This window comes from Sorex araneus, chromosome 7, assembly GCF_027595985.1.
Source record: "Sorex araneus isolate mSorAra2 chromosome 7, mSorAra2.pri, whole genome shotgun sequence".
NCBI lineage: Eukaryota > Metazoa > Chordata > Mammalia > Eulipotyphla > Soricidae > Sorex > Sorex araneus.
The window spans coordinates 55,550,455-55,573,142 of NC_073308.1; the positions used below are offsets into that span (position 1 = coordinate 55,550,455).

The window sequence follows — 22,688 nt, forward strand, 5'->3', positions numbered from 1 at the left end:
CATAATTTTCAGTAATGTTGTTTTTTTGGTGTTTGCAGATAAAACAAAATACTAATTCCATTTAAAAATTTCTTGGAAAACACTTATTTTATCAGCCTTCTAAGAGAAAATAAATTAAAACCTGTGTCTCTAGTATTAGTTTAAATCATTGTATCAATGCAGCTTATTAATTGGAAAATTACATAAGAAACCTTGTTAGTTCCTGTTAGTTGACCTCTCTACTGTACATCTATAAGTATGGAGCTAAGTATATTTGCCTAATATGCTCTCAGGGGACTTTGATTCTCTGAAATTAGCAACATAAATCACTATATCAGAATGAGGAAGTACTATTGTGTAAATCTGTAAATTTTACTATGAGAAGTGTAAACCAATCTTCATTTTACAGAAGAGAAACAACATATCAAGATTTTCTGAAAGAAATAAGTTATGCTCTAATAAACAATCAAAGCCATGTTCTAGTTAAGAGATAAAGAGTACGGCAACGCTTCACTTAAATTTACTTGGAACAATTTATATAAAAATATTTACATCAATCCCATTGGCAGGTTTGGGTATTTAGAAAGATTAGACTATAACATCTTAAAGAATCTGAGGTTGGATGAAATTCTATGAGAGGAAGTTACAAAGGATCCTAAGACAAATTAATATTTAAATATTTATAATTTGAAATTAATTGTACATGAAAATAAATAGTTCCATAAAAATTTGATACCCTAATCAAATGTGAGCATTTCTTAATTTAAGGCAATCTGTGCTCATATTGTAAATACTGGAAAATCAATAGAAAAATAGAGAAACAAAAAAATAGCATACCCAGAAGGAAACTATAAAAACCACAAAGTACCATTTTAAAGAACAATCTCCATAGCAAAGCTATAAAGAGAATGTACATGTTATTTGTTTAGGGGATGTAAAAAGATAATAAATTTAAAACAATCTTGAATGTAAATAGAACTTAAACATTCTAAATTTATATATTTTAAGTTTATGCAAGTCAAAATTCTAAAATTACAAATTCCTTTCCTATAATCAAAGCCTTTATCTCCCAAACCTACGTGTTCTATTTAGCTGATGACATACAATGTCAAAACTCTAAATTTTTATGCTGCCCATTAAAAATAGACATTTGGGGTGTTTTTGTTAACATGTTTATTAATGTATAAAAATAAAAATAGAATAACATTTTGTTTTTGATAAAACAAATTACTGATAGTTTAAAAACTGCTCAAAGGAAATTACTGGAAAACAAACCCTAAAGACGGCCGGCACAAAATAAGACAGAAAAAAAGGGATGGATATAAAAAAAAGTCTCATTAAAATTATTAGAATTATTGGTCCACTACAACAAACTATGTCTATAAATTTCTCATGTATAGATTATGTCTAAAAGTAATATATGTATTCTACAATTTAGAACTATTTAAGAATTTTGTCAAAATGCTGATAGAGGGAGGTTTACCCTTACGGTAGGAGTGCTATTGGATTATTGCATGCCTAAAACTCAACTCTCGATAACTTTGCAAATCACAGTTCTGTAACTCAATAAATGTTTACATATATTTTAAAAATTAAAAAGTAACAAATTTTATTAAAAGAATAAAGAAAGTAAATCGTCTTAATATTTTGGTGGTAAAAAGAGCAAAATTTGACAATTCTGTGGTCATTTAAGGAATATGTTCTATACAACATGTGACTAGAAGTCAAAACTAGAATTGAAGCTAAGAATGTCTATTACTGGGGCTGTAGCAATAACACAGCGGATAGGACATTTGCCTTGCACGTCGCCGACCCGAGTTCAATTCCCAGCATCCCATATGGTCCCCTGAGCACCGCCAGGGGTAATTCCTGAGTGCAGAGCCAGGAGTAACCCCTGTGCATTGCTGGGTGTGACCCAAAAGGGAAAAAAAATAAAAGAATGTCTGTTACTGTCAGGATCTTAGAATGGACTCCTATGCTCTAACCACTTGCAATATGGCTTTTGCTTGTCCTTATAATTAGCAGTTATAATTTCTCTTTAAAATGCCTGTTCTACATATCTTTAGCAATTCATATTAACATCTCAGTGTAGCTTTAGAGAGAAAATAACTTTGAACACATCTTGACTAGAGATGAGAATAGAAATATACCTCTATTCAAAGACAATTTGAAGCAGATAACAATTGTTTCTTCTAAAAATTAAATCTAGAGCAAAGGCTAAAATCTGAATTAAAATATGATTTTATGATTATAAAATTTTGCTGTCATACTGGATGGTTTCATAAAAGCATTGGATGGTTTAATAAAATCTCTGACAATTGGTCAAAAATTTATGTAGGATATAAGTACAACAAAGGTACAATGGTACAATGCTACCTTCAAGAAGGTAGCACAGAAGGTGTCCACATTCTCATTTTTTAATTAATTTTTAAGTTATTTGCTATAAATTACAGTAATAAAAATGACCAAATTTATGTTGAATATTAGAAAACAATAGGTCTCCAGCAGCACTGAAAGATCTGCATTCATTAATAATTTTCAAATCAGTGAATTCTACTTGATGCCTAACATTATTGTATCAAGGTGTTTAAAAATTCTAACAATAAATTCAACAACTAATTTCCCTATTGTAATGAAGAGACATTATCATGTAAGACATTTTGCAACTATTCAGATCATTAGAGAATACCTGAAAAATTTTAACAGAAAGTTGCCATAATAAAACAGCTAATATTATAATAACATTTTGGAAGATCTTGGGGGGGAATGAATTATAATTTACGCAGTAGCCATTAAGATCTTAAAAAATGTGTAAATGTAGTACAAGAGTTTGACTCTCAGTAACGTATCTTCTCCTCCTTAAAGAGATAGAGACCATTCTCTATTTCAATTTATCTCTTGCAATAGCACTTGTTTCAAATAAGCAACTCCTATTAACTTTTTAAACAGGAGGAGGAACAGGAAGAGAGGAAAAAGGTACTGTCTTTGAAAACTCAATTATATGTCAACACATAAGGAATAGCTGAGAAAGGACGGAAGTGTTCATTCATAGACTTCTTTTGAATTTGGGGAAGCTTCGTGAGATTTGAAAGTTGTAAAATGTTATGGAAACAGCTTATGTAACAATCTGAGATGTGGCCATGAATCAGCATTCCACTGGTACAAAGTCACGGTGCAAAGAATCTACGGGTTTTGGGATTTTGGTTTGGTTTGGGGAAATTTTGTTTTTGTTTGGGGGGTTTTGTTTGGGGGGGGGCGCTACAACTGGCGATAATCAGGGCTTACTCCTGCCACTGCACTAAAGAATTACTCCTGGCGGTGCTTGGGTGACCATATGGGATGTTGGAGAATCGAACCGGGTTGTAAAGGTTTGGGATGAAAGTAAAACATTCCACACCTATCAAACTTGAAGCTTAAAGTTAGCTACACCTCCAAAATGAATCACAAAAGTCTGAATTTTAACTTAGCATTTTTATTAATGCCAAGTTCCCATAGTTTCAAATACTATTTTTATTTAAATACCTCACTGTTCTTCTCCTGAAGTAGAAAACTTCCACCAATGTCACTTTTTTACATACTGCTTAATATAATGACTTCATTTAGTTTGCATAACCTTAATATGGTCAATGTGTCATTCTACTGAAAATATTTTGTGATAAATAAAATTGAGAATTAGACTACACAATATTCAACGATGAGTCAATTATTCTTACATACAAAGAACTATTTCTTCCTTTGCAACCTCTAATTGAATAGAGCTCAATGTGTAGACCACCAGGTTAAAGTTTATGTATTGGTATCTTGCTTTATGCTGGCAATTCTATCATTTCTTAATAACAGCCAAGGTGATTCTTATTTTGTGAAATGCTTGCATATGTTAAAATTGGTAACTCCGGTTTTAGTAATTTCCACGAAAATGGGAAAACATTATAATCAAAAAATTATATAATTACTTAAAATCTATAACTAAAATCTCACAAATATAGATATACATCTATGCATATATATATAGCCTACACAGAGTTGTATTCAAGCAAAGCATAATAAAGGTTTAATAAACATGAACTAATTTGACAAACACAAACACACAATCTCAATAATTCATGACAAATTTTCAATGGCAAGAAACACCTTAAAAATGAAATCTGAAAAATTGAGTTAAACATGAGAAGCATGGTTTTAGAATGCAGTGCTTAGAAGGGCATTTAAAATCAATGCTGTATATAAAACCTTTATGAAGCAATGTTAAGGAATATTTAATATAATTTCAAAATAAAACCGAATGCACACCTTCTACAGGGTATCAGATATCATTTTCTGATATCTGTCTTCTAAGTCTTCAAAGACACCAGCAGTACATATATGCATATATATATATATATACATAGATATTTCAATTTCTCTAAAATTTGTTGACAGCGTCTCAAAAGGTATTCATTGTGCGCAACAGTTTTACCAATGAACAATATTTTCTCCAACATCTCCATCTGGTGGCTTAGAGAAAAAGTAGATTTTTATCTGCTGTTTCTTTAATATTTTCCTAATTTTTATGAAACAATAATATAAAATTATTTTTTTGAATAGACTAAGATGTTAGTCATTACAGAGCTAATATTTTATATCCTAATCCTTATGGAGTCAACAACTGGTGTTTATTTCCCTCTAGTCAGTTCCTTTTAAACAAACTTCAGTTCTAAGCACAGCAGTACTGCGTATTAAATTTCAAGAATACAAAAATATTTACTCTGTCCCTAAAATTTGTTGCCTGTTGTTAAAACATATACAGTACGTGATACATGCCCATCAGTCAACATTAAGATCTATTTTAACAAGAATATTGATTTAGGGAGGGCCTTTGTATAAAGCCACCACAATAGCAGAATCTTCTCATACTAAACTTCTTAGACTGGTACTAAGACACTATGAAAGCAATTAGGACCTATAAGGTTTTGTCAACTAGTTGAAGTAGCATAGAGGACAAACGTTAAGTAAAAATTAATTATGAGAAAAACATCTATTTATTCTCTAATAAGTAGTAAGTATGTACAAGTGGGGAGGGTGAGAGTGAGAGGGAAGCAGGTGAACCAGAGGAAGGAAAGAAGGAGGAAGAAAAGAAGGAAGGGAGGGAGGGAAAAAGGGAAGGAAGGAAGGAAGGAAGGAAGGAAGGAAGGAAGGAAGGAAGGAAGGAAGGAAGGAAGGAAGGAAGGAAGGAAGGAAGGAAGGAAGGAAGGAAGGAAGGAAGGAAGGAAGGAAGGAAGAGAGGGAGGTAGGGAGGGAGGGAGGAAGGAAGGGAGGGAGGAAGGAAGGGAGGGAGGAAGGAAGGAAAGAAGGCTGACTTGTGGTATATTACTAATTTCAACTGTTGAACATATCAAATTCTAGTCTCTTTCTTTTATTGTTTGTATTTTCCCAAAATGAAGAGATGTTTGGAGCAAAAAAACAGGAAAAAACCTTTGTATTATCTCTAAGAAGAAATGAAAAGAAAAGGGAGATGGAGGGGGATCTGAGGGAGGGCTGGGTGAGGGAAAGAAAGAAATTGGAAATCTGTCAATCTGTCTTTATTTCTTCAGGTACCCATGGAAACCAGTGGGAACAAATAGGTACTTGCATTATACTTCAGTGACTGTGAAAAAGAGAGATGTGGGAGTTCAGTGCAAAGCACAGTCATTTTTACCAGTTGAGAATATAATGACTTCATTTAGTTTGCATAACCTTAACCCACTCAGTTGATCTCCCTGGACCCTTAAATCAACTTCAACCCTGGAATTTTCAAATAAATTCCCCCAGCTCAGAAATTAGTAAACTGAAATCTTTTCTATTGAAATTAGATTATTAGGGTATTAAAAAATCTTAATGTATGAATTTAACCACATGCACTTTTTTATGGTTTAACTTGGAGAAACAACGTGCTCTTATATATATGGGTTGAAACATTAATAATAGAATGAAAGCATCAAATTCTATAGATTGTTGAAGGAAAAATTCTATTGGTTATAGCTGATCACATAATTGATGCTTCTGACTCCAGCCTATAGAGCAAGAACCATGGATTCCCCTTACTGAGAAGGTGAGAACGCAAATTCTTTACAAGGGATGAAATTGAGACTCAATTTAACAAATCTACTATTAGTAATTCCCAGTCATTTCTTAACTGTTGACTTTCTGATTGTGTAATATATAAACATCTCTCTGTCTGTCTCTCTCTCCGCTCTCTCTCCTTGTCTCTCTCTTTCTCTCATTCAATTTTGTATTTCTTTTTGCCCTTGGCAAAAACAAAACAATGAGAGATACAAATAACCCGTTTTATTTTAAAGACTCTAGATTGCGCAAATCCTAAAAGAATTAAAATGAATCACAAAATATATTGTCATTTGTCCAGTCAATGACTCAATGTCAATTCCAGAAAATTCTGTCTAATGAATCTTGTTCATAACAGAACCTCAATAGTTTTTGTAGTGACCATCAATATTACTTATACCATAGGAGTGCAAATAATTAGAAATTCCCACATTGGAAAATATGCTCGTTTTTAAAATTTTTTTAGCCTATCGTTTCTTTTTTGCTGTTCTAAAAAAATAATCCAAGACGGAATAATTTTGGAATATGAAGTTTCACAGTTTCATTTCAGCTTTAGCATCTGAAAAAAATCTACGTAAAATGAAATCTTATTTCCTCAGTTTCTCAGAACTCAGACGAACAAATAGTATGGTCTTTCAAAAATTAAATGTGGGGTTTATTACATGGATCTAGTTATTCTTTTAAAATCTGTGGTGTTACGTATGTGTTATATGGAAACACTCTGCATGCTTATTTTGCTTCAATAAGAATTTTATTGAAAATAAATCCGTTCACAAATATTGAGACTATGGATTTAACCTAGCCACCTAACATACTAACCACAATATTTGATATTTCCCAAGCCCAAATACAGTCATTCAACATTTGTTGAAATCAAGAACTATTTATCTTCTTCAATTAACATATCACTTTTATTTACGAAGTCCGGCGTTCTCGTCATTTTCACCAATAGCAAATCTATCAATCACTGACCTTTTCAAAAATATGTAGCTGTCAACTAAATGTAAAAAAATGTTCCAAAGTTCCAATAATCATATTCTTGCCCTTAAGATCGTTACTTTGCAAAGAATTTTCACAAAATTCCTTGCTTCTCAAAGAGTTTTTTGTACAATGGTGTGCACTTAGATACTTGGCATAATGGTCTCTCAGAGAAAAGAAATGGAAACTTGGTATTCAATCAAATAAGTAAATCTGGTAGGCAAAGAAATCAACCATAAGAGCCTCCAGAAATGAAACTACAGTGGTTTCTTATGTATGTATATAATTAAGATTTTCCCAACAGTCTCAGATTCTTTTATGGAAGATACTGTAAACCCGAGAATCCACTTTGAGTTTCTCTTTTTTCGCCCTCTCTTTGCCTGTATGTTTCCTTTTATCTCCAGTTCTCTTCTTTCTATGCTTCTATCTCTGCCTGTCTCTGCCTGTCTCTGTCTCTGTCTCTCTCCTTTTCTCAGCTGAAACCTTAGCTAGGTTCTTTCTAAGCCAGAATCTTGAGTTTCTGGGTTTCTGTGTCCATAGTTAACTGGCCCCCGTTCTAGCAGTCAGAGGGGAAATCACCTCTCCATCCTTCCTCCGGGCTGCCAGTAGTTTCCACACGAGTTGATGATGCTCTTGCTATGTTCATCAGGGCTCCAGCACCCCCATGTGTGATTAATGCTTGATCTGGGGGACGTGGCATGGCAACCGGTTGTTTGTCTCATGTGGGAACACTGCAGTTGGGCTTTCTGGCGGTGGTAATTTTCCGCTAGCTCCTCGACACTGTCGCCCAAGTGGGAGGTGAACCATCTGCAAAGCCCCTCCACCACCCCCACTCCCCTCCCCCACCCAGCCCCCCAAGGCTTCGGGAGGAAGTGCAGCTGAGCACACGCCGGCCGGGCAGGGTCCCCGGAGCGGGTGTGCAGGAAATGATGGCAGCTCGGGAGCCGGGCCGGAGGCGCCGTGGCCGCGGCCGCACTGCCCAGGCCGGCGCTGGGGTGGGCGCGGCGGCGGGACGGCGGCCCCCGAGCCCGGCCCCCCGGGCACCGCCGAGTCGCTTGAGCTCGCTCGCTGCGTGCCAGGACGCGGCTCAGGACGCGACACAACTGCAAAGACTAAAATGGCTGATCGGCGGCTGCACGTTGCCCAACCCGGCCGGGCTCCCGCGGCTCCAGGCTCTGCCCCTCGCGCCTTCGGGGGGCGGCCGGCCGCGCACCGGGAGAACAAAGCGAGCGGGGCCCGGGGATCGGCGGATCTCCGGGGGCCCGAGGGGGTGGAGGCGGGGGCTGGGGGAGGGCGGGGGCGTGCAATGCATCGCCCCCATCCCCCAGCTTCAGGCCAGAGCTCCGCGGAGCGGCGAGCATCGGACCGCGCTCTCCCCCAGGCCTGCGTCAGCCGCGCTCTGTGCCCCGCGCCGCGCCCCTCGGGTGGGCGTTATGTAACCGCCCCGGACCCAACTCCGCGGTCCCCAGAGCAACTTGTCCCGTCGAGGCAGCGCCCAGAGCACCCCCCGGGTCTGCGGAGAGATGGCCCCGGGAGGGGCCGGGGGCGGGGAGGCAGCGGATCTGTGCTTGACGCCTCCGGGAGAGGGCTGCGGCGGCCCGGGCTCACAGCCCGGCTTCGACGGGGTCCCCGCTGGGGTCGGCCCGCCCGCCCGCCCGCGCACTCAGGGGAACAGCGTGTTCTGTGTGGGTCGGTGCCAGCAGGCGCTCACCGTGGGGGGCGGCCGGGGAGGCTGGGGAAGCTCGCAGGCACTCGAGAGAAGCGTGAAGCCCGGGTATCCAAGGAAGCCACCCCCAGCTCCAGCCCTCTCCCCGGCGCCACTGTGCGCACCCTCGGCCACGTCTTTTCGCTCCTTCTTCACCCTCCCCCAGGAAGCGGGGGGTCCCCAGATTGCAGCCACTTTTCTCCCAACACCGTCACACGCACGCGCGTGTGCAGCCACTCACCACACACATACACACACACAGGAACACACATGCACACCGCCGCGCACACACCATCCCACACTCACACTCGCTGGCTTTCCGCGTGCGGCCGGCGGAAATGCATGAATATTCATTACTTACAAGCATTGGTGACTGCGAAGCTGTTTGCTACCTCCAAATTGTCGATGTGGGGTGTCAGCCTGAACTCCGAAGTGGAAAACTGAACCATCCCTACCCGAAATGCACTGTATTCCTGATCGGCGCCCCTGGGAAATAGCCCCCCTGCAAGGAACAAACAGCAAGCAGAATAGTGTCAGAGACCAGGAGGGAAGGGAGGGTACCCCGCCTGAGACCCACAGCCCCGAGTCTCTGAATTCGTGCTTTTCGGACCCAAAAAACCCATCCATAATTTTTTTGGAATCCCCGATTCAAGGGTCCAAACCTAACCAAGGGGTCACAATACGGATAAGGGTCTGAGCGCAAGGAATGGGGCCAGAATCTTTCGCCCTATCCTCCGATGTCACAAGCTTTGCACTCCAAACCCCAAGCGCATCCGAACAAATGGGAAAATCTAGTTAAAGAAGAATTAACACAATTCCGGGCCAAACACCAGAAGCACTTTTCCTCTATTGTATCAAAGGCGTAATTTTGCCCCCCCCTTTTTTGCTTTATCCTAAGAAATACATATATATTCTAGGCAGTTTAAATCTGGAATGCAGTCAAGATATGACATAAGTCTACATGACATGAATTAATTTGTCCACTGTGAACAAAGATTACCACCGAATTATGCACAATTCAAAAGCAGAGCACAAAGGATACCTACCTATCTGTATGCTGTTAGATGAGACACCAAAAATCAGTCCCCATAAAACAGGAGAAAGGAGGACAGATATATGCATAATCTTTTGCATTTCCAAGAAAAGTAGAGCATCCACAAAATACCCTTTTTTGTTTTCCTTTTCCTCCTCTTCCTTCTTTGGCCGTTTTAGGGTCTTTCTGTTTGTTTTTCCTTTCCCTCAACAAATTAGATCCTCTGCATTTTGAGAAAGCAATTTAGCACCACGCTGCTAAAAGCCTGAAGTGGAGGCAAAAGAATTCCTGTTTCCCAGGTCCTGCTGGCGGCTGCTGGCTGATGCCTGGCTCCCAGTCCCTGCCGCCGAAGTCCAGAGGACAGGCTGGATGCAGTTTCCAGCGGAGCTGCCGCTGTGGTCCCAGCGCCCAGGAATATTCAGCACCCTCCCATGCACTCACACACACTCACCCTCTCTCGCGCTCTCTTCTCCCTCTCTCCCCTCTCTCTCTCACACACGCGCGCGCGCACGCACACACACATCCACACACACACACATCCACACACACATACACACACACGCACACGCAAGTCACCGAGAGGGGCAGGCAGTTCCGGGCGCGCGTGCGCGACTCGCGGCAGGAGCGCGCGGCCACCCCCCCTCCCCCGCTCCGCACCCCGCACCCCGCACAGCCCCGGCGGCGCTGCGAAAGCCGCTTCGGAGCGGGGCTCGAAGCTAACCCTGAGCAAGACCTCGGGTCTGGCGAGCTGCGGCGCCCCCAACCCCTCTGCTTTTCAGCACCGAGGACAGCGCCCAGCTCCCGCTTCCAGCAACATTTGCAACCGCCGCCGCAGCTGCCGAGAGATGCTCCAGCCTGTACCAAATGCAGCAAAGCCGATTTCCGGCTGCTGTGCAGAAGTCGAATAGCTAATTGGAGGTGGTGGCGGGGAAGCGTCCTCTCGCCAGGCCCTGCTAGCTCACGTTCTAGGTAATTTCGTTTTTTGTCTTCAATTGTCTCTGAAAGCTCACCTAAGAAATAAGAGAAATACTGCCGTTCATCTCCTTGTGACTCGCTGAAATAAAGCCAAGAAACCAAACCAAATAAATACCCAGCCAAGAAGTGTCCCCAAACTGTGAACTTGAGCTAAATGTGATGTAGCTAGGATTCAAGGGGAAAACTGAAAATTCGCTCTCAAAAGTCTAAAAACAGGAAGGGTCGCAGGACTGAGTCTCTAAACTGCTCTGCATGGAAGTCCCACCTTTAGAGCGCTTCATAGAAGGGTCCTCCAAGCCAATTTGCTAAGTCAGTTGCCTGCGGGTCTCTTGCAGGCACCACTGCAGACTCTCTCTTAGTAGAGATCTGTTAGACTTGAACCTCTCTGTCTATGGATTGCCAACAGAAAATTCCCTCTCAAGGAAAGGCTCACACAAGAACTTAAAAGATGAAGCAAGTAAAGGGAGGGGGGGAATCCAACCCAGCTGCAGAATCTTTCCCAGAAACTCGACGCATAAAAGTGATGGGTTTTAGCACTGTTACTCGCCCCACCAGCTCCCTGCAAAGCAGTCTAAGTCCTCAACACTTGAATGCAAAAGATCTTTGGGGAAGTAGCCTGAGGTTAATGATTAAAAGTTTACAGGAAGGGACTTGGTAAGGAGAATGTAAGATCGCCCTGCCTTGCAGATTTTATGTGGCTTTTCAAGATACTTGCTAAGATGACACCTTGGGATTTGCTCTGCAATTCCCTCTGCCTCAAAAATTCCTCTCTAAATTTTATGGCTTTTGTGATGCAAACAAAGATTAGAGAAGAAAGAACGACTACTGTACAAGAGAGGCTATTTCAGGAGGTAGGCAATTGACTTCACAGATCTAACGGAATAACCTACCAATCTTTCAGAGCGCCAAGAGAATTAGTTTTACCATGCTGCCTCCGGCACAATCGTTACGTTAACATCCTCCCTGCCGCCCCCCCCCCTTTTAAAAAAATCATATAATACTAGCTCTGCTCTAAGCTTCTACTTCTACAGTAAATTAATTTTATATGTCAGTAAAGGGTGTCTTTTTTTTTTTTTGGCTCTCACATACTGTCATTCTGTAATTTCCCATTTGGAACTTCCTTTGTTTCTTACATTATTTCTAAACCAGGGAGTGAAAATAACCTTAGTGGATTGCCATGCTTTTCTGCTTTCCGTAAAAATATTTCTAATTTGTGTCACCAAGTATTTATTCCATTCTGGTATCGAACATATTGAACCTTTAAACAGGTGAATGAAAAATGAATTTAGGCTTTTAAAAATGTTAAGATATAGGGAAACACATGCAAATATACATCCAAATTGTAATGCAAATAAAAATTAAGTCAATTTTGTATGTTTGGTTTTTATGATGCAAGGAACAAAAAGATATTTGAAGTTGTTAGTTGAAAAACTAGAAAAAAAGTGACGAGCTTAAACATGGAGAAACCATTATATATGTAAATATCTATACATATATACACAGACCTCAGGCAATTTAAACTGATTTAAATTGATTTTTTAACGGAACAGTTCAAGTATTTTATTTCAACGTCAAAGATGACTTCCAAATTGACCAAATTAATCTATAAAAACAATTATATGAATAAAGTTTGCTGAATCATAAAATATATACTAGTAAATAAGAATTCAAGAAAAATATTACTGTTCAGTGTTCACTTGTGATGCATAGATACAATATTACTAAGCATTTCTTGTAATTCAAAAGCTTTTCTTTAATATCTTCCACAAAGTAATACATATACTTTTGATCATATATCTGGATATAATGTCTGCAATATTAGCATTATTGAATTAATCTTAAATTCATGTGTTATAGTATGTAGTCTTTTACCAGAGAACACTGTTAATATAAGTTTAAGAAATTTTAATTGTCTGAAATAAACGATTATTCAAATAAATTTAAATGCTAAAATATACTGGAAATTATTTGTAATATTTACAAAGTTTTTTAAGATTATTTCTCAAATTGATTAATGATCAATTTTTGAAAATTTCAAAACTGCTGAGTACATTCGAAGACAGTGGATTACTAGAAGATTTGCTATTTTCTGCCCTCTGCTGTTTGATTTTGGTAATTATTCAAACCTTAGTTACTTCAAAAGCAGGAATGTTACTGAAACTAATAAAAGAAATAAATTGATTTTCACTTTATTATTTTTGTTCTTTGCTGCATTTGTTTGTTGTTCATGTTTAATTATATATTTAATAAGTTAGATTAAAATAAGTGATTAATAAAACAAATAAGTCCTATAGGTAAAATTTTAATTCTGTTACTCCAACTTGGTTTTAATGTAAAAAACAATGTCCCTCTAATTACGCTTTAACATTCTTAGTAATCATACATATTATGGCCCACTCTCAATAGCAGCAGACCCAGGTTTGATCCCTGGCACCCCATACAGTCCCCTGAACAATGCCAGGAGTGACCCTGAGCAAAGGCCCCAGGTGTGGCAAACAAACAAACAAAGCAAACAAACAAAACCAAAACCAAAACCAAAAACCATTCTCAGTATAGTGCCATGGTATTATAAGGGAGTTTCCAACTCTCACTTTCTCCCCAGGGCTGAGAAGGGTTTGGAATTTACACTAATGTCCTAACATTTAATATTCTCCCTTCCAATGGGACCTCAAAAACCTACCTCTGAAAGAAAATAAGCTTGTGTTGGCAACATTTTCAAAATTATAGGAAACAGTTGACAAATAAGCTCAGGAATCTGCAGAGTGAGCAGGTAGAAATGTCATCTTTCAGTTTCCTCCCTGGAGGAGTTTAACTACATATTTTCCCAGATGCTGCCCGAGGACCTGTGTTACATCTGCTCAGAATGTAATCCTCATTTCAGGACACGGACGGAACTTGGCATATTTCCATACTGGGAGCGGCTAAGAATGAGGAAGGTGTCTTGCACGATCACAAAGGTTTGAGAGATAGCCCAGATCTTAGTCCAGACTAAAGGACAAGATTTCTTCCCCTAAACAAGAAAAGTCTGTCTATATTGGAGATGAGCTATTTCATTTAACATCCAGATACCAACACAGAGAGTCAAGAAAAATGAAGAAATTCAATAATGTATTTCAAAGAAAAGAAGGTGAGTATTTGGGAATAAATATTGATGAAATGGAGATATATAATTACCCTCATATATCGTTCAAAATAACAGTCATAATGAATGAGTCAAAAAGAAAGAAAAAAAACACAGAAGACCAATTAGCAGTTAGGAGATTGAATTTAAAATACCACTTAAATCTCTCACTAAAGACAATTTCGGGACCAGATGAATTCTCTGATGAATTCTATTGAACTTTTAAAATTGGAATTCATAATAATGATCCCTATCAAAGTCTTCCAATAAAATGGAAAAGAGGAACTATTTCAAGCCTTATTTTGTGAGACTAGCACTACCTTGATACTAAGACCAAATAAAGACACTATAAGAAAAGAAAATAACAGATAAAAATCCTCGTAGGGTGTTGGAGATATGGCTCCTATGGGTGGAGCATATGTCTGCCATGTATAAGATATTGAGTTAGATCCCCAGCACAATATACACTGCCCCAGTTAACATCAACGGTATCTTTACAGGTGTTAGTTAAGATATCTTGGGGCTGGAGTGATAGCACGATGGGTAGGGCATTTGCTTTCCATGAGGCCAACCCGGTTTTGATTCGCAGCATCCCATATGGTCCCCCGAGCACCACCCGGAGTAATTTCTGAGTGCAAAGCCAGGAGTAACCCCTGAGCATTGCCGGTGTGACCCAAAGATTTTTTTAAAAAAAAAGAAAAAAGATATATTGGCACTGCCAGACCCAAGCACCACAGCTGTTGAACCAATCACTGTGTTATCAGACCCAACACCAGTGATGCTGCCTATTAAAACAGAGCAACTGGTAGATTTGCATGCATAAACCCTCAACAAGCTATTAGCAGTGCAACTCAATAGCGTATTGTAAGGATTATACACTGTGATCAAGTGTTATCATTTTGAGAGATGTGGTGTCTTCAACCACAGGTTAATTGATATGATATATCACATTAACAAAGTAAAGCATCTAAATCACAACATTTCAATAGACACTGCATACTCACGTGAGCAAATTCTACATTCTTTCAAGCTTAATTTTTAATAAAATGGATGTAGTAGAAAGAAATGGAGCTCAACATGTTAAAGGTAGTCATGACAGGGGTTAGGTCAATAGTGCAGAGAGCATGGCACTTGTCTTACACGGGGCTGATCCAAGTTCAATCCATGACACCCCATATTGTACTCAGATCCCTGCCAGAAGTGATCCCTAAGCTCAGAGCCAGATACTTCTGAGTATCTCTAGATATGGCCTAAAAACAAATGAACAACAACCAAAAAGAAAGTAGCTGTGACAAATGGATCGATAACATGACAATGGTAAAAACCTAAAAGTTCTTTCTTTAAAGTTAGGAACAACAAATGATTTTTTTACTCAAATTAGTGTGAGATGTTTTGGTAAACCAATTAGGAAAGACAAAAGAATTAAAAGGCACTCTAATTGCAAAGAAAGAAATAAAATTATCTATGCAGAGCTCATGATACTTTACACATAAAGTCTATTTTCTAAAGACTCCACAAGATGTTATTTGAAATAGTGAACAAATTTACTAAAGTTGAGGGTATGAAATCAATATACAAAAATCAGTTCTTTTTCCATATGCCATCAACAAATATATTGGAAAGGGAAATTAAGAAAATAGTACATTTACAACAGCAAGAAAATGATGAAATGCTATATACAGACTATTAGAGAATATTAATGCAAATAGATAATAGAAAGTAAAAAAACTACAAGGAAATCAGGATAAAAAGGAGAGGCAATAAATTTCCAGGGTGGGGAGTGGGATAACATCATTGATGGAAAAAATTGAGTAGAATGCAAATAAATAAAAAGTTATTCTGCACTCCTGGAAGAAATAATATTGTCAAATTTTTATTCTACACAAAGCAGTCTATAGATTTAAGGTAGTCCTTATCAAGATTCCAGTGATATTTTTTACATTGATGCAAGAAATGATTCTGAACCTTACTTAGATCACAAAAATATTCCCAGAAAACTATCACCTCCTGGTGCTTCATATGTAGAGTCCATTAAAGTAAAAAAATAAATATCATAAGATACACACATACGTTCAAATACTTTCTTTACTTAATACTCAGATATGTATAATCATTCTCCTTTCTTTTGAAGTAGAACCAAGTCCATTAAGTTGAATTTGAATCTACTGAACATCTTTCACCTTCATTCTTTAAATGTTCAACAAAATTATGAATATTTGTGAAGAAATCTTGACAAAATCCTTTTTAATTTTTGAATTTTCTAGTACTGTATGATTGTTTTGATCATTTATAACCTGAATTAAAATTATAAATTCTTGCATTTCAAAACATTCCAACATAGTTTTTCAAGAATTTTCCTCTCACATATCATCACTGTACATAGTATTTTAATTATGTTATACAATCCCATTATCCAATTTAGCTAGATCAAGAGTTTTTTCTTTATTAGAAATATGATCAATTACTACTATAGGAATAACAACTGAAATTAAAAGGGCAAGTTACTAGCCAAAAGCATTCATTAGACTTCCTCCAGTGATGTTTTTATATGAGGGGCCAGTAGGGGTAGGAAAAGAAATAAACAGTATAAAACATACCTACAAAAGTTTTCAAATATAAATATGATTATGACTTAAATAGCTAACCACAGTCACTTTGTTCAAACATTCCTTTTGTTTGAAAGGACTTTTTCAATTTTTTTTGTATTTATATCACTTTTTAAAAAATGACAGATCTAAACATAATTATTATTGTGCCAGGAAAGCCTCCATTCCTTCTGGCACTGAGTCTTCAATATTCTTGTTTTTTATGAGTTTATACATATGAACCTATGTTACTGATTACTTGGTAAGATAATGAAGTATTACTACCCGTGAGCCATGAACATCCTCATCTTATTCTCTAACACATCCTCTAGCACTGCCACCCCTACCCCAGATTTACAATTTCTATTTTGTAGAAAAATGCTTCTATGCATGTGCAATTTTTTAATTTAAGAGATCAGGTCATGCCATTCCTTCAGAATGGGAATATTAACTTGCAATATCACGTGGTGTTCTCTGCAGAGTTCACTATACACCCTGGGACAGGATCAAGTTGGGAAGCTGCTTTTGACATGAAGAAGAGTTGCCAGCAGAGGGGAGCAAGGTCTTACTTTATAACTCTGCTTTCACTTTCCTGCTGCAGCGGTCCTGTTTCACTTTCCTGCTCAGTCTACCTCTGAGAATGTTTATTTTTTCCATAAAGTACTTCAAATTCTATTGTGTCTGAAGGGTCTGGACGATCGCCTTTCAGTTTATATTGAAGCTTGAACTTGATGGCACAGTTTTTCCTTTGGAATCCATGTTTAGATGTTAATGACATTTTTTTTCTTGTTTGCTTCTTTTCGATGTTGAAATATTTCTTCTTCTTGCATAAGGAATTCTAGGGTCTTTGAAATTTCTGCACTCCTATATTGTACGAGAGTTTTTATTCAGAGCATCATCATTGTACTTGCTTTTTGCTGCCATTATATTAGAGACCTATTACAGAACATCTATACAGTGTTCTAACAGGCACTGCAAACTCCGTTTTCTTAAAATCAGACCTTAGATTTTCTTGTGTCACAAATTCAGGAAATTTAGTTTAGTAGAGGAAGAATTCATTCTAAGTAGCAAGGATGCTTTTTGGTTTTTATGCACAGTATAATTTTAATTCTCATATGTTTTCTTTTCTTCTATCTCAGGTATTCATTCTCCAGAGGTATTAAAGAAGCTAACTAGTAAAGAAAAGCAAAGTAATATTTTCCTTAAAAATATGACTAGTGCCAATATTTAAATACCTACTATTATTATAGCAACACAATTTCCCACTATCTTATTTTCCTTTAGCTTCTCCATTCTATGCAAGCATCAGAGAAAACATTAATAATCCTTACACTATGTTCTGAAAAAACTTATCCAAATCCTGTCCCTTATGTATGGAATGTGAAAACTTGTCCCTTTCTCCTCAAATATGTGACCAATATATCCTTGAATCTTATTGTGGTGTCTGATTCATAGCACCACTCACAACACCCAATACTCTAGATCCGAACCACTGCAAATCTTATGTTATAAGCAAATATGTTGTTGATCCAAAGATATTTTACTTAAGCAAGTAAATATATTACTAGGGAATTATTGTGGATGTGTTTGTGCTCTTTGGGCAACTTACATTTTTGCTAATATTTAATTTATATGATGCATTTAAATTTTAATTTATTTAACAAAGGAATAAAATTTTGTCACTTGCATGCTGAGAGAACTTAGAGAACTCAAAGCTAATAATAATTTTCAACTTCAGGGATTCCACAGTCTAGTGAGAAAGAGAACTGTTTTTGAAAAATTACATGTTATATAGAGTTATATCTTCTCTAAGGAGAAGATTCATGATTTGAATGACAGAGCAAATAAATTACCTATTCTACAGAGACTTGTGGAAATACCAAATGAAAAAGACTTTATTTTTAAAGCCTTTGCTGGTTTTGAAATGCAAAGGGTAAGCCACAACTTGGTTAATGTTTTATTTATTAGATCATTTCAACAAGTCCTTGGAAGTAAAAAAGCAAATTTGGGGCTAAGAAAAGTCAGAGATATCTAAATTAGACTTCTGTTTTTAAAAGAAAGAAAGTTGAAATTTCAAAAGATCCTCTGTAAGTAGATCAGAAAACAGAAGCAAATAGTAGCAAAGCATAACAGAAACCAGGATTTTACCAATTAGGTAGTTAAAAGTTCTTGGGAAGGAGAGAGCACTTACTGAAAAATATAAAAGTTGGAGTATCCCAAGTGAAGTTTCACTTCTAAGATGTAACCCTTCTCCTTACCCCAACTTTCTGTAAAATCTTGCTGTGCTGACAGACTGAGTTCCACCTGGGCATTACATATAACAGTATAAGAATTGGAATAGTCATGGGACCATCTATAACCCTGTATTTGAGCACAACTGTTTTTCAAGTGACAAAATACATAACAACACTGAAGACTAAAGGGAACATTTTCTAGAGCCACCTCTGGTGTACCTCTGGGAACACAAGGGCTTATTCTCATCAGTACTCAGGGGCCATGAGGTATCAGGGGCTAGGCTCACAGTCTCACACAAACAAAGCATGTGAGCTCATTCCCCAGGGCAAATATTTAATTTTTATTCTGGGTCAAACCAGGAAATGCACAGAAGTCATTCCTGGCTCTGCACTCAGGGATTACTCCTGGGAGTGCTGGGGGACTGTATGGGATGCTGGGAATCGAACCTGGGTTGGCCATGTGCAAGGCAAATGCCCTACCCGCTGTGCTATCGCTCCAGCCCCTATTTAACTTATTTTCATATGACAAGTCAATATGACAGAAAAAGTTAGTATTATAGCTGAGATGAAAAGAAATAACACTTTTCTTTTCTGAAAAGTATAATCTGGTTGTCATATCCTTGAACTTACTATTAAAATATCAACCACCAAAATAGCACGCACTCTTATTAATAATATAAATTTATTGATTCATAGAAGTATAATTTTAGGGTTTATGGTTCATTTTGAGCAATGCATCCCTTTAATTTTCTGTTAGTCAGTAGTAGTCTAAGGCTTTTATGAAGTCTCACAACTACCAGAACTGTTGCTCTCTCTGGTGAGTATTTTGATGTTGCAGTTATTTTGAGGCCACACCTGGCTGTGTTCATGTCTTACTTCTAGGTCTATGCTCAGGAATCATTCCTGGTGGTGTTTGGGGGACCATATGAAGTGCCTAGGGTCAAACCCAGGTTGGCTACATTCAAGGCATGTGCCCTAACCTTTGTACTATCTCTCCAATCCAATAAGAAAATGTTAGTAGTAGCTTTCCTACATGATGTACTAGAATGTATCTCAAAAGGCTTGCAGGGTCACATGGCTGACTTTAACTAACACGCATGTCAGAGAAAACACAGGTCATACTTCTATTTGGGACCTATTAAGATAGCTAGGACTCAACAGGAACGTATCATGTGGGTGCTGTTAAGTAAGGGGAGTAGGGATAAGGGATGCAGAAACAAGAATATACACCAAAATAGATGTAGGGTATGAAATAAGATTAATTCTAACAAAGAAGAAATTGTTTTACTTTATACACAAAATAAACTTTCTCTCTGATCTTTAAACTTATTTGGTTGCTTAGAATTTGCTATGAAGAGGGCAGAAAGACAAAGACAGTATAGCAGCAGATAGGGGTTTGTCTCCACACAGCAGACCTGGGTCAATACTGGACACCATATATAAGGTCCCTCGAGCAAGGCTGGGAGCAATCCTGAGCACAGAGCCAGCAATAATCCCTCAGCACAGCTGGGTGTAACTCAAAAAAATTTTTTGCTATGAACATAATATAAGATCCGACTCATTTCAAGGCTGTGCCTTGACTATTGTATAAATCCTGCTAATGCTGTAAACTCACTTGGAAAAACATCATTTGCTACTGCCCATACAACTTAAGAGAATTTCAAGACCATGAAAGAATTTGGAGGCCCATATAAACTTTACCTATATTGAATACCCACTCTGTTTTCAGCAGTTTTATAACATCATAAATATTTTTTTTGTGTCTGATACTGCTAATGAGTTCCATACAAGAAATTTTAGCCCACAAAATCCTGGTTCAGTATTTTCTTTGGGGCAACATTAATTAAGATTTTTTTAAAATGACTATGCTAAATCATTTTATGGTTAGACAGCTATTTTTAAAACTGAAATAAACATAATTTTATTATCACCACAAAAAAGTCAAGTTTATTGTTGTAATTATGATGTTTTTTGTTTGTATGCTGCCTCTGTCTCCCTTCCTCGTCCACCCGTCCCCCAGTCTTAAATTAGTGGGGTCACTGGTTTACTACCTGTGACAGGCTTTTTGCCTCTCTGAATCCTGGGGGGATGAATGTGTTATAGTTGTAATCCCCCAAATGTTTTTCAGGTGAAGACATTAAAGTAAAACTTAAAATTAAAAGACATTATATTTCATCTCTGGGTCAAAGTTACTTACTGACATCATAAAATGAAGCCTTAAAAACCTTACCAACCACCTAAAATTTTGAGAACCTAATTATAAATGAAAACAGTCTTATACTTCATGATGAATTTTAGAAAAATACTTCTGTCAGATTATACACAAGACTCTAATTGAGATGTGCCATTAGCATTCCTCTGCACTGGAATGTATTATAGGGTGTATCTTAGTGACAAGAAGCCCTGGTACCATTAGTGGCAAGATAATTTATAGAGATAAATAATTTAGAATTTTCTACCTCTTATAGGAGAATCTGAAAGAATGAGAACTATTTTCTGTCTACCACTCAACCCCTTTGAAATGTTTTTGCTGGGCTCTGAGTCCTACAGGCAGAAGGATTCCTTTGCCCTGAGGATCAGATATAATGGGTTTTGGATTAAATTGTCAAAATGAAGAGTGTAGTCCTGAAGTCAGAAATTTAAGGTTAAAAAAAAAAAGAATCTAAACCTGTTAAATGTGTCTTTAAAAGGTAGAGATGGGTGTTGTGCTGAGTTTAGTTATTTTTCATAAGATTTATTCTTCACAAAACATAAAATTGCAAAGAACTGAGAGATCATAGAAGATATAGAAGACAAAATGGGTGGTCTGCGGAGACAAAGAGGCTCAACCCAATATCTCGGCCCTCACACTTACACAGAAGAACAAAACTGCCCACTTTAGAAGGACAACCTGGCTCAGAAAATGACTTGAAGCACTAGAGAGAGTCATTCTTTGCTGAATTTTCTAGAAATTACTGAAATTCTCAGAAGTCATGTGACATTAGAAAAGGGAAAGTTGCCTTAAGATACGACAAAATTGAATTCTCATCTGGGGAAGCAAGGGTGTAGTCAGATACAATCTAATTTTGTAAAGCAAGGTCAGATACAGTGAGCCTTCCTCATACCTTGTAATCTTAGACCCTTTAGCTTCCTTATACCTTATAACTTATACTTTATCCGACCTATGGGCTGTGCTACAGCATGATCAACATCAAAAAGGAAAAGTCTCTTTCAGTTGCCATATTTCTAAAGATAAAATGATGTACTGGTTCAAACTTGAAATAGAAAACAGAAAATGAATCCCCAGACTAAAATGTTTCTATGAACATTACAATGTCTTTCATGTTGAAAATGAAATAAAAATAAATTTATTATATTCAGATAAAAATAATCACGGACTCATATTACAGCTACCTTTAGAATACCTGGATTTAGAACAGCTTTCCAAGGTGGGGGTCAAAGGAACCATAAGAACAGAAAAGTTCTCATGTAACGTTTTCCACAAGTGCAGACATTCCTAGAAACTAGTTGAACTACTTGCTTCCAATTATGGCAAAGACAAAGTACTGAGAAAGGCTAACATTAGTTAGAATTAAAATGATGCAGCTCAAGTTTCTCCTTAGATTAGTAAGAGAATTTGGGTCTAAAATCACCACACATGTTCGAAGAAGTCTTTAAATAGTGCTTCTGTATTTACTATTTGGTATGTTTAGTGGATAAATTCTGAAGAAGCCTTTAAAACCCAGCAATATTTCAAAATGATTCTGTAAGCTATAAGGATTAGGAGCAATATTATTAATATTAATTATTAATTTTAATAAAACTGATTATTTGACTTCCAGGATAATCTCGAGTCTCTGACATATCATTTTAAAGATATGGAAAATAATTTTGTATTCACATTGGTGTTTATATTTGCATACAATATGAAAGTAATGCAATTTGCTTCAGTTATAGCAAAAGAAAAAAAAGACATTTTCTAAAGTTTCTGAAACAGCCATCTTCAAATACTTAACCTTAT

At 37.6% G+C, this 22,688-nt stretch overlaps 2 protein-coding genes across 4 annotated transcripts in view; one reads left to right on the forward strand and one right to left on the reverse strand.

Moving 5' to 3' along the window:
* GRIA2 (glutamate ionotropic receptor AMPA type subunit 2) overlaps positions 1 to 10,258 on the reverse strand; it is a 133,066-nt gene extending 122,808 nt beyond the window's left edge. Inside the window, exons 1-2 of one of the 3 annotated variants that reach the window (XM_055144562.1) lie at positions 9,787 to 10,258; positions 9,102 to 9,242 (exon numbers count right to left, since the gene is read on the reverse strand). In XM_055144562.1, the coding sequence (XP_055000537.1) occupies positions 9,102 to 9,242; positions 9,787 to 9,874 (229 nt within the window). In that variant the 5' untranslated portion in view covers positions 9,875 to 10,258. The remainder of the gene's footprint in view (positions 1 to 9,101; positions 9,243 to 9,786) is intronic. The other 2 variants (XM_055144561.1, XM_004606154.2) reach the window with 2 other exon arrangements.
* Positions 10,096 to 17,425, forward strand: LOC129406510 (uncharacterized). Its single transcript, XM_055144563.1, has 3 exons — positions 10,096 to 10,742; positions 13,630 to 13,875; positions 16,935 to 17,425. Exons 1-2 carry the CDS (start codon positions 10,096 to 10,098, stop codon positions 13,709 to 13,711), a joined length of 729 nt encoding a protein of 242 aa, XP_055000538.1. The 3' UTR covers positions 13,712 to 13,875; positions 16,935 to 17,425.
* Positions 17,426 to 22,688: the final 5,263 nt, after the last annotated feature.

Excerpts from the sequence above, each read along its gene's own strand:
- LOC129406510 (XM_055144563.1), top strand. The coding sequence starts at position 10,096 with ATGCCTGGCTCCCAGTCCCTGCCGCCGAAGTCCAGAGGACAGGCTGGA. Across the intron at positions 10,743-13,629 it reads CCTGCTAGCTCACGTTCTAG|GACACGGACGGAACTTGGCA; the intron begins GTAATTTCGTTT and ends TCCTCATTTCAG.